At 37.9% G+C, this 12,314-nt stretch overlaps 1 protein-coding gene across 1 annotated transcript in view; it reads right to left on the reverse strand.

The window, feature by feature from the left end:
- PROM1 (prominin 1) overlaps nt 1-12,314 on the reverse strand; it is a 66,585-nt gene that overhangs the window by 7,863 nt on the left and 46,408 nt on the right. Inside the window, exons 11-19 of the mRNA XM_034064912.1 lie at nt 11,879-12,038; nt 9,694-9,846; nt 8,180-8,303; nt 7,650-7,753; nt 7,249-7,333; nt 5,516-5,662; nt 5,181-5,252; nt 2,469-2,561; nt 1,102-1,155 (exon numbers count right to left, since the gene is read on the reverse strand). Coding sequence (XP_033920803.1) covers nt 1,102-1,155; nt 2,469-2,561; nt 5,181-5,252; nt 5,516-5,662; nt 7,249-7,333; nt 7,650-7,753; nt 8,180-8,303; nt 9,694-9,846; nt 11,879-12,038 — 992 coding nt within the window. The remainder of the gene's footprint in view (nt 1-1,101; nt 1,156-2,468; nt 2,562-5,180; nt 5,253-5,515; nt 5,663-7,248; nt 7,334-7,649; nt 7,754-8,179; nt 8,304-9,693; nt 9,847-11,878; nt 12,039-12,314) is intronic.

The following is a 12,314-nucleotide window of genomic DNA, read 5'->3' on the forward strand; positions in this document are numbered from 1 at the left end:
TTTACTACAGTATGATTCTATACAGCTAGAACATAATCAATATGTAAAAGAATGGAGACACTTCTTCAATGCATGTGTAATCCTATCAAGTCTCTCAAAGAACACACACAAAGTATAATGTACATACAGCTTGAAACTGCAGAGGTGTTTCCCAAATATACTTACAGGTCAAACACTTTGTTATCAGCACCTGATTTCATGGCTTCTTAGCATCACCTTCGAGGTTCAAATCACAGATTCTAGAGGAAACCTAGCTCACCTGCTACTGTGGATGGCTGAAAACCATAATGGGAAGAACTGGGGTAGGTATGGCCCATCAAGCTGTTGCGACTATGACTTAAATGCTAGCTAGTGTGGCTGGATTCTTGCTAGCAGAGTCAAGGGAGGCTGGTGGCAACAGAAAGCTTTGCTGCCAGAAAAGTAACCATCCTGCTGCTTATTCTCCCAAGTCTAGCAGACTGTGAAAGCAGTGGTCCCATTATGTGGACATGAGCTGCTACCTAGAGGGGAAACATGGCTGTCCTGGGGAAGCCTCTACACAGGTCCAGGCTCCCAGCAGCAAGGCTGAAGCTGCAGAAGCAGGAAGGTAACAAGTCCAGTGCTAAAGAAACAGGCCCTTGGGAGCTGGATGTTGGACAAGAGGTAGCTGGACAAGACATGTTAAGCTCTCTTTTCTCAGCTGTATTTTTGTGGCTTACTTCTTGGTTGTCTTCCCCCCCCCAACTCCCCAAGTTTTGCGTTCAAGGATTCTAGAAAAAACAACTACAGTTTTAGGAAAATGAGTAACACACCATATGGAGCTGTGCTGAAGGCTAGTTTACCATGTGACAATTCAGTTTACAACTCATGCTTAAAAAAAAAACTCCCAACTTTTTCTTTTCTTTTTTTTTTCCCCTCTGTAAGGAAGGGAAAGCCAGGGTAGAAAAAGCTGTGCACAAGAAATATCTGAATCCCTGCTATTACCTCAATGCATTACAATCTTTCCCAATAACAGAACAGCTAGAAATAGAAATAGCTGTACTGAAAATATATGCCCTGCATATGCGGTGAATGGACTTAAAAGACATTAAAATGTTCCCATTGCCAGAAAGAAAAGTCTACCATAAGTTCAGATGATGTCCTCTTCAGTAACCGGATGCTCTGATTTAAAGTGCTCTATTAGAAAGAAGGGGAGAAAAAAACAAACATTCAAGTCATTGCTACGGGTAAGAGCCCATCTCTTTTAATGTTATATGCATACTTTGATCTTCTCTAGATTACTTCATATAATACAATATATCACACTATATATAGTAACAACAGTTGTATTAAAATGAATATGACTTTTTATAAGAGCAAGTAGTGACAGAACAAGAGGTAATGGCTTTAAATTGAAAGAAGGTAGATTTAGATTAGATATAAAGTTCCTCCCTGTGAGGATGGTGAGGCACTGGCACAGGTTGCCCAGAGAAGTTGTGGCTGCTCCATCTCTGGAAGTGTTCAAGGCCAGGTTGGATGGGGCTTTGAGCAACCTGGTCTAGTGGAAGCTGTACCTGCCCCTAGTGGGGGGTTGGAACTATATTATCTCTAATAATCCCTTCCAAACCAAACCATTCTATGACTCTTACACACTGTGTACTAGAAGACTCTAGATTTAACTAAGATTTATTTTGAGTGAAAACAGTTAAAATCAGAACCAAGCATTCAGAGAATTCTATAATGTGCAATTTCAGAAGGGAAAAAGCACTTACCCTAGCTTTAACATATTTCTTGACAGTCGGTTTTGTAAAAGGAAAAAGAGATGAGAATAATTAGGAGTTAAGTCAGAAAGAACAGCATAGAAGTAGACTGGAAGATAAGACTTAACACTTTTCTACCGGAGGGCTTTGATAGGGCAGGAACACTGTATCAGATGATAGGATAAACTAAAAGTCATCATGTTACCTAGAAGAAAAAGCAGCACCTAGCATCTACACAGCTTGATACTTAAAAGCCTGGGAAAATAAGGCAGAAGCAGCCCTTTCACATCTTTTATGGCATCAATAAAAAATACTTTTCTTTGGCTCTAGATACTCCTGTCAGGATTTTCCAATTCTAATTAACACCATTAGGTGATTGCTAATTCCAAGAAATAAAGTGTGAAAATGGTAACTGCTTTTAGTAATGAAGACAAATGCTAAGCAAAAAAGAAAATGAGTGAATTAGGTTAAGGTTTTGTAAATTTCTCCCATTTCCTACTTTATTCATATATAATCAAAAATAGATATAGAAAAAATATGGGGAGGAAAAGGTCATTATTTTAGAAAGCATTATAAAGTAGTAGTATTACAAGTAGGAAAACTATTTATTAAACATGTACTTTAACGAGATTACTCTTCAGTGACACAGTCTGTGCTTATGTACTAGCAAAAGTCCAGCTTTCTGTATTTAAGAGAATTAAAGATTCATATTTTCTGTAACTACATTTTAGTATTGCTTTAATATTTTACCATAGCTTGCTCTAGTGGAATGACTTGCTGGTTATGAATCATTCGAATGTTGTTTGCATGTCCTTTTAAGGCATTTTCCAGTGCTCCTTTTGGCTGTAAAAAACACAATTATGCAGTATTGTTCACTAGTCTCAAAGCTTCCCAACAAAGCAAGAAATAACGAAAGTTGCACATTATCCTCATCCATTGCAGAACAGCTGATGCTAACAACGAGATATGGCAAATTGAATTCCGCAACACAAAAGAAAGGAAAAATCACCATATTAATAATTCAAACCTTAGTAACCAAACCAGATACATTATATTGCTTTTCTGGCTATAACATTATCAGCACAGATTTAACTGGAGAGAATTTTCACATGGTGCACCAAGTCACTTTAAATACAGAGGAGCTAGCACATCCCCGTCTAACTCACTGCAAGAACCCTGCAAGCATGACACTGCAGCTGGGATGAACATTGCCCAGGCACAGGTACTTGCTTTTGTTTTAGGCACTGTGGTCATCACCCTGAGGCACACTCTTCTTTCTGAGGGGCACAGAAGTTTCCCAGACGGTAACTTGGAAATGTGTCTGTGGAAGTTATTCTTCATTTCTGCAGCTCCTGCTTTTCAGCCAGAAGATACAAGTTTGTGCCCTCATTTTCAAGACTGACTGCCTGCCTGGAGCTCACACTGGCTGCAAAATACCATGGAATTTGATTTTATTCTCAGAAGTACATTTCTCTTCCATTTCCTTTTGATGACAAAATCACTTGGCTCCCTGCATACACTCTGAATACACACTGCTCACTGTTTTGAAAGGGTACTAATGGCATACCTCAGACATGTGTTTGCTTCCCGTGTTCATGTAAGTGGTCAGCTGTGGCACTGAGCTTCAGGATGCTTCATGTGCTGCACTGACAAGCTGAATTCCCTTACCTAACAACATCTGTGGGTTGTAGCTCCCTCCTCCATACCCTGACACAGTGTTTTGATACAAGTTTTATTCCATTTAGTCCTTCCAGTATAAAAACATACATTTAATTTCGTGTAAGGTGCCAGAAAATGTAAACTATAACCCCATGGTTAATTAATTCCAAACGGTTTTAGTTTATTCTTTAATGGATGGTTCTTGCAAACTTTAAAAGTTAACACTAATAACAAAGCGGGATTACAAAATATTCTTTGAAACAATCGAATTTGTGCACTATGTCATGTTGTGGAGTTTTGGAGGGCTTTTTTTCTTAGGTATTTCATAGATTACACTAAGGAAGAAATAAAAACATACATTGTGGCAGTGAACACATTTAATACTGTGGTTTCCTTTGTCTTCTATATGAAGAAAATATTCTGCCTAATTATTCTCAATTCAAATACTTCTTTTAGATTCTATTACCAAAAATAAATAAATAAATAAACCTCCTATCTACCACCACAATAAATTTCCCTTTATGGAGCTATGTAGAATATACCTTTAAAGAGACATCTCAAGCAGTTTTATGTAAAGCATAACACATTTGAAGAACCTCAGCTTTCACTCAGAAAATAACCCAAAACATCAGCAGAAACTCCCCACCTGTATAAGGTTCAGAATGGCACAGTAAAAATTGAAAATTGAAGTGTGGCCGAGGCTACTGGTATCTGTTGAATTTAGCAGACAAACTACATGAGTAAACAGTCAATATGTGGCTCACTCATGGTGCTTGGAGAGGATGCTAGCTACAATACAAGAAAAGCTCTGAGCAGCCTAAACCTGACATGAGCGCACAGGTGGCAGAAAAAAGCACTAAGATGCGTGATCAAATTATATGGAGTAAGCACACCAGCAACCTCTACTGTGCCTTCTCCCTACAGGAGGGATGGATATCTGATAAATTCCAGACAGCATGGTCTCACTCTGCTCTCTGTGTCCCTTAGTGCTCCAAGCAATAGTAGCACATACACAGCATAACTCTATCCTACACCACAATGCAGGCATTTGTCTTAGGCCAGTCTCCAACCTTGTGGTCAAACTATGACCCTCATTTTGAAAAACAAATATGAAGTGACCTTGATATTCATACAAACATATTAGCTGACTATTCACTAACTGTTAACACAGCTGATTCATCTGCAAGCAGATTCATCTGCAAGCAATGCTGTAGCTGCACCCTCTGACCACTGTCCATATGCCTACATGCAAAAAGCCCTTCAGAGCAAGACAGGATCCCTTTTGTGTGCCCTCCTGTCACAGTGGAACCCCAGCCCTCATAAGAGCTCTTATGAGCTGCCACAGTATTAATTTTATTGCTAACTGCAAAACATTCTGCTCAGTAACTGAAACAAAATTAATTCAAATCATCATCTTCATCACAGTCTAACCTATTTTTTTTTTTCCCAACTGGGGACCTAAAATGTAGACATCAGAAACAGGAAATACTTGGAGTATTCCCCTCATTTCTTAAGCAAACAGTGGAATTCAAGAAATTATACTTTCAAAGCAGAAATTATACTTCCAAAGCAGAAATTGTACAACAGCATAGAAAAATTGGTAATTAGCAATATCTAAAATACAGTTCATATCCAATGTTGTTCTTGAAAGCTTTTCCTTACGTGACAATGCACCATGTATATAAGTGTCTGAAGTATAAGAATACTCCCACAGCAAGTCTAAATGCTTGGCTATGTATTTATACTTACAAAGTATATAAACGATACATTTTATGTATTACTGTATTAGTGAATTAAACTTACCAGCTGGTCTGCTCTTGCTTCTAAGTCATTAGCAAAAGACAGAAGATCAACTTTTGTAACACTTTTATTGATCTGAAACAAGATGTGAACAGCAGAAGAAAGAGTGTATGTTGTTACTGGATACAACCACTGCACACCACCTACTTTGTCTACCCTTTATTTCTTTAAATGTTTGCTGAGCTTAACTTCTGAAGTGCTTTTGCTCCATGTTTTGTGATTCTCCAAAACACACCCCTTCACACAAAAGCAGATTTTTCTCCATTTTGCCCACTGTTATAAGAAACATTTCATTTTATGCTTTGTCCCAGTCAAATCTCAGTTGACTGTCATCTCACCTCTGCCAAATACGCTGCAAAGTTTATCCCTTCTATTCCTGAAGAGCTGAAATTCAAAAGATTCTCCTTCCCAATTTCATCCAGCAGGATGATTTTGCTGAGGTTTATCTGAATATGCTCAATTTTAAGAGCTACATCTTCTGTATACTGAAAGGAAAACAAAATAAAGCATATAAGTGGTTTGTGCCCAGTGAATATTAGTCTATAGCTGCCCCTCCCCAAGCATCTTGCTTTTGCTGACTCATCACTTTCATGAAGAAGCACACACTGATTCTTGCTTAGATCAGTTGAATTCAATTAACTTCGATGGAATTCACCAGGTAATGTTCTTCTGTTCCCTGCAATATTCACACAGTTTAGCCATGCCATGTTCTAACCTAGCCATGCATCTTTCATACCAATGAATTACTTGCTTTTCATGAAATTTATTTAAGCAGGCTTCCCTGAATAGATGTTACTCCCTCCTAAGTGGAGACCGAGATAAAAAAATTTCTCTTTCCTTTCCAGGAAATCTTATGTTTAAATATTTAAGCTCTACCCCTGGTCCTAACCAAGGAAACCTAGAGAATTTGGTATCTGTCGCAGCCAGGACAGACACTGTCCACTCTTATTGGCCATAGGACTAAATGAGACTCCTCTAAATATGTTTAGTGGGAACTAAAGATGACCTGTTTATCATTATCTGAAGTCCTACTGCATGGCATCCAAATCTAAAATGTTACCTTTCCTGCACAGGCCACAGAGCAAAAGGTGAGGAATCTGGAAACCTGACTGCTTTTCCAGCCTCTACCTCCTTCCCAGTCTGCTGTGGACACTCAAAATAATCTTCCCTGTTCATTTTGTATATTATTTGGGGGGTATTAAGTGTGGGTACAGTGCCTGGCAGACCAGAATATGGATCCCCTAGGGGTTGCTGTAATGAAGATCAGTATTATAGGCAACCCCAGAATTAGTACAGTCATGTGATTATAGAATCATAGAATGATTTGGGTTGGAAGGGACCTTAAAGCTCATCCAGTTCCAGCTGGGCAGGGACACCTTCCGCTAGACCAGATTGCTCGAAGATCTGTCCAACCTGGTCTTAAACACTTCCAGAGATGGGGCAGCAGCAACTTCTTTGGGCAATCTGTTCCAGTACCTCACTACCCTCACAGTGAATATTTGTTCTACAGCTACCCCTCTTTCAGCTTAAAACCATTCCCTTTTGTTCTATCACTACATGCCCTTGTGAAAGTAATGACAATGAAATCGTGTATTATTACAGCTTAACTGAAAAGATTTTATTTTATCCCAACCCCTTCCCACTAAAATCAGGAACCATTCTTAGGAGCACAGTATATCATATCCTGGACCAATATAAATCTGACTGGAATCAGAAGAGAACACACTAAGAAAGGCATTCATCTAAAGAGCAACACTCTCATTACACACCATAAGTAGTGAACCTTCTTGAAACTTCCATGCATGTTTCAAAATTAAAATCAACTATATTTTTATTATCATAGAAAAGCATATCAGAGAACCTTCTGTGGTCCACTGAGATGGGCAAAGAACATCTTGCTCGTAAATAGATTCCTTTCTTTCAAATTAGCTTGGCCATTTTTTGCCTCCTTACAGGATGTGCTGCATATAGAAACCAAAATCCCACAAACCCCAGACATGCCATACTGTGTTCAAACACCTCTCCAGCCTTCCCAAGTAATCATGCACTTGCTCATACTTTCTTTACTTACCATACTAATGTTTAGGAATTCATTGATATTGAACAGGTGTTCTAGGTGAAGGGAGGTATAAATTCCTTTGTTTTCCTTACAATCACTGTAAAAATAAAAATATATCAGCCTAAAAACCACTTTGAGGACTAAGCGTTAAGAGAATGATTCACAATGTTTTCATATTCTAAGAGAATCAACCTGATGCAAAATATTTTATCAAAGAGTTCAACTAATATCGTTATACGTATTGCACTAACACTACCTCTAATAACTCATGCTTTTGCTACGGATTCACTGGAAAATCTGAACGTCTTCTGGAACATGTATCATTTTTGCATGTGCTTTAAATATCAAGCAGGGAAGATACCACAAAATTAATATGCATAAATTGAACTAAATCTTGACCATAACTTTAGTACCTGTACACATTTTCGAAAGTCAAGTTAATATTTGGATTTTTAAACAGGATGCCAGAAAGATAGTTTTTCCAGTGCTGATTTAGTAAGTAGGGAGTATCCAAAACCTAGAAGACAAAATTCAGTAATGATACTTTAATTCTGACTTTTCAATTAATGAATTTATTCATATGCAATCTTTTGACACATACCCACATATAAGCTTCACCCACTAATGGAAACACAAGCAAACCAGCAAATTCAACCTCTCTGGTACAGAAAATTAATATTAAAGTTGAACTTCACCAAGAAATGATGAATTCACAAAAAAAAGTATCTCCACAAGATGACAAACATGTAATATTTACACTGCAAAGCAAATTAAACCAAAAGAAAGGATGAATGTCTCTATTCAGTGCATTAACGGGAAAGTAAAACCAGATCCAAACTCACTTCAAGTATCCCGTAAAAAAACAGTATACCATACATAACTGACAAGACCATCAGGACTCAGGGGGATTCCAGTCATTGTTTAATAACATGAATAATTTTACCTTGAATAAAGTTTTATCTTCAAAGGGCTCACAGACCAGTTTTTCTACATTTCCACCTGTGACAAAAGTGAGCACGACTACAGTCATCAGCACCCAGGAGAAAAGAAAACTGAATCCAACACCACTGAAAGAAAATGAGTTGAGTAAGTTTTTGCTTTTGAAGAACAATGTATACATACTTGGGGCAACAGTGAAGCCAACAGTTAGCAGCTACAAGATGACAAGTGGCAGAACCTTGAAATACTTCTCTTTTCCAGATTTGGAAACAACTTACATGTTTCAGCTCTGTAAAGTCTTCCACTAAATCACATTTAAAATGCCCTCATCTGCACTAGGTGAGCAAACTCTTTCAAGAATTAAGTTTAAGAGCCACAAAAGCATACAATTTTCTTTTTAAAATTCAACTTTCTAGCCTTGTGCTCTCAAAAGAATTTTAAACAAATTTCAGATGCAAGCTTCTCTTGCACCTAGCAGAAATGACATTAAACCACTACTAGGAACTTCCAACAGCAACCCCCAAACTCCTGAAGTGCTCTGAGAAAGTCAAGTGTTTCTTGACTCCTTGCATGGCTTTTTTTTTTCTTGATCAATTGCTCAAATGTACTAAAAACCTATGAAACCCTCTTTATATTTTTCAATTATCTATTCCCAGTTTTTGCAGTTTCCAAATGGGCTGTCCTTGTTTCAGCTGGGTTAGAGATTAATTTTATACTTAGTAGCTGGTACAGTGCTTTGTTTTGGATTTAGTATGGGAATAAAGTTGATAACACACTGATGTTTTATGCCGTTGCTAAGTAATGCTGACCCTAAATCAAGGACTTTTCAGTTTTCCATGCTCTGCAGTGAGGAGGGGCACAAGAAGCCAGAAGGGAGCAGAGACAGGACACTCGACCCAAACTAGCCAAAGGGGTATTCCATACCACAGCATGTCATACCCAGTACATAGACCAGAGGGAGTTGGCTGGGAGCCACTGATCACTGCTCAGGGACAGGCTGGGCATTGGTCAATGTGCGGTGAGCAACTGTATTGTCCATCACTTGTTTTCTTTCCTTGGGTTTTATTCCTCTCTATGCCTCTTTTTCATTATAATTGCTATTGTTAGCATTATTTTATATATCCCCCCAATTATTAAACTCTCCTGAGTCTTCTCCCCATCCCATCAGGGGACGGGGTGCATGAGTGAGCTGCTGTGTGGTACTTAGTTGCTGCCTGGGGTTAAAAAACAACATTACACAGAAATGTATCAGTTACAGCACTTGCCTTAGAACAGCAGATTCAGAGATTTTTATCCTTCAGCTATAATCATTAATGAAAGAGAACCCAAAATTCCCAAGACCCTCAGTGGAAGTACATGAGATCAGTACTTATTTTTGTTCAGATTTTTTTTTCCAGCACATACACATAGAAAGCATCAATTCTTTTCATGCACATGCCCTTCAAAAAAAATAAATCAGTAAAAACAACCTTCTACAGGTACTTTTTTTTTTATCTTTCACCAATAAGTGAAACTTACGCCATGAGGAAGTTTCCTCCAGTGTTGGAGATGCAGCCTCTGGTTGTTGGAGAAGCATGTTTATCATAACCACAGGTGCCACATAGCAGTCCAAGACAATAGAAGATCAGAATCAGTACCACCATGCAGCACAGGATGAGACAACCCAGCCACCTAAGGAATAAAACCCAAAGTGTTTGGTTATTAGTATGCAAAGAATACACCAGAGACCTGCAGAATATATCAGGCAATATTATATTCCCAACTGGCCCACTCATAATTCTGTTTGAGCAACAAAGATTAGCAAAAATGGTTTTCCTATACTTGAATATATTTTGGGACAGAACATGATCACTGTTGGATAACAGACAGCTGCTCCTGAAGGGCTGGGGAACAAACATCACAGGAACAAGGTGTTCCCACCCCCTTACTTCAGGTGAACTGTACTGTTCTAAAGTGCACCAAGAGGAGCAAATAATGACTCAGAGGAGGCAGATGCTCAAACAGTAATTTATTCAAGAAACAATGGAGAAATTTATGAATGTGCACTCACCATTGGTCATGAAGTACATTACTCTTACTGTAAGGCTTACTACTTTTTGCACACAGTGTGACAGGACTGCAATAGTAAGTAAATATATTTAAGGCTATTAATACCTAGCTTTATGTGTCTGTGCTGGAATGCTTTCACTGTACGCAGCATTTAACAGAACTTGATCAGAAGGAAGATCCTGAATAGTAACTGAACCTCCATTTTTATTAATTAAATCCCATAACAGTTCTATCTGCCCACATATTTGGAGCACACCCATTTATTCACACATTTTGTATTTCATTCTAGCCTTTCATCTCCTCCCAATTCCCTCTGTTCTTCCTTTTCCCTTTTGTTCCCTTTCTCCCAGCTTATATTTCTTATGTTCCATTTTCTCTTCCCCATACCTCTGTAGAAGGAAAGTGGGAACCAGAAAAAGGAATATCATAATGAATACATGCAGCCAAAACAGAAAGAAAAACATTAATGCTGACAGGCACATTTGTAAAAGAATACTTATTAAGAACAATGCATCTGTAATTAAGGAAGGGACAGACAGAAAATAATCTGGACAGCAACAAGCTTTGGTTTCGCTTGTACTTGGAAATACTACTAGGTCGGATTCAACAAGAATGGGTATTAAAGTGCCATGCAAATAAGATATTTCTCCACTTCTTTGAATCTAAATACAAGATTCACAGAGGCATACTGCAGCAGAACAAAGCAATGTATTTATTTGGTTAAATGTAATTTGAGCTTCAAAGAAAATACTAATAAATTTGACACATCAAGGCTCACCACAAAAACTGCCTGACAAAGAATGAGTTAAAGATTATAGATTGTGAGTAAGGTTCTTCAAGTTCAGTCTGCTTATTTTGATTTAAAATTGCATTAATGCCATCAGCACGCATTCTGCAGCAGTGGAACTGATTATGACACACAGATAGAAACAATTATTGGTTACGGGAAGAACTGAAGTTTCAAAATGTATGGAGAACTTGATGAGCTTGAGGACTGAAATGACTAAATCTGCACAAAGCTAAATAGTATGAAATACATAGCTTTATGCTTCAAACTGTGAGATTATTAATTATAGGAGTCACACAAGTCTCAAAGAAGAAGAAATGGGATATGTTTTTTTCTCAAGGTACAATTAACCTAAGCATTCACAAAGACAAGGACTATACCAGCAGGAACAAGCATGGGCGCACAATGATTTGTAAGGTGTGCAGCAGAATCCCTACTACTCTCTGCAGTAGAAAGGGTGAAATAAAAACGGATTAGCAAGGCCTCTGCATTCCTCTGCTCTTACAACTTAGCTGCAAACTCAGCAAAACTAAGCCCTAAATAAGAAATCACCCTGGCATTGTGAAAAAAAATCCCTTCTTTTATGCATTACACATTTGACATCTACCTCCACCTATCCTTCCTGAAAAAAGACCTGAGGGCCTACACAGTAGGAACTACCTCTTGCTCTGTAGTGAAATAGCACCAGTTGTTGATTAGATGCAATTTTGACTTTTACCAAAATGCCAGTAACAAACAAATGCCTTATAGCATCTTTGTTTCACTGTGTTCATCACTAATATTTTAATTGCTTTTACAGAACATTAAAATATTCCGAAGTATTACCAACAGGTAGCAATTCACTCTTGATTTACTTCCTGTACATACCTGTAGAAATCATACTGCTCCACTACTGGAAAATAATCTTGAACATATGCTTCACTTTGTGTAAGATATATTGTCAGATCTGCTAAGATCTTCTGAACAGGGAGCGTTTTTGCAAAGGTAGTAATATTTGAACCAATGGATTCCAGCACGTTTTTGATATCTAAAAGAATAAACATAGTGCACTGTTACAGATTCATAGAAGAAATTTTCATTCCATGTATGCATTATAAAATGCTATTAAGCCATTTGCCACATGAAACAAGCAAGCCATGAAGACAAGCATGAGGAAGAGACAAGGAGCAACAAAAACACCAAGCTTCAAAGTAACACAATGGCATTTTAAAACACATATTTTATTTTTAGCATTTAATTTAATGATGAAAGATGTAGATGTCAAGACAGAGTTCTCTCTTTCCTTTTGTTATAATTAATGTGT

The sequence above is a fragment of the Melopsittacus undulatus genome, chromosome 7 (assembly GCF_012275295.1).
Source record: "Melopsittacus undulatus isolate bMelUnd1 chromosome 7, bMelUnd1.mat.Z, whole genome shotgun sequence".
In the NCBI taxonomy this organism is placed as follows: domain Eukaryota; kingdom Metazoa; phylum Chordata; class Aves; order Psittaciformes; family Psittaculidae; genus Melopsittacus; species Melopsittacus undulatus.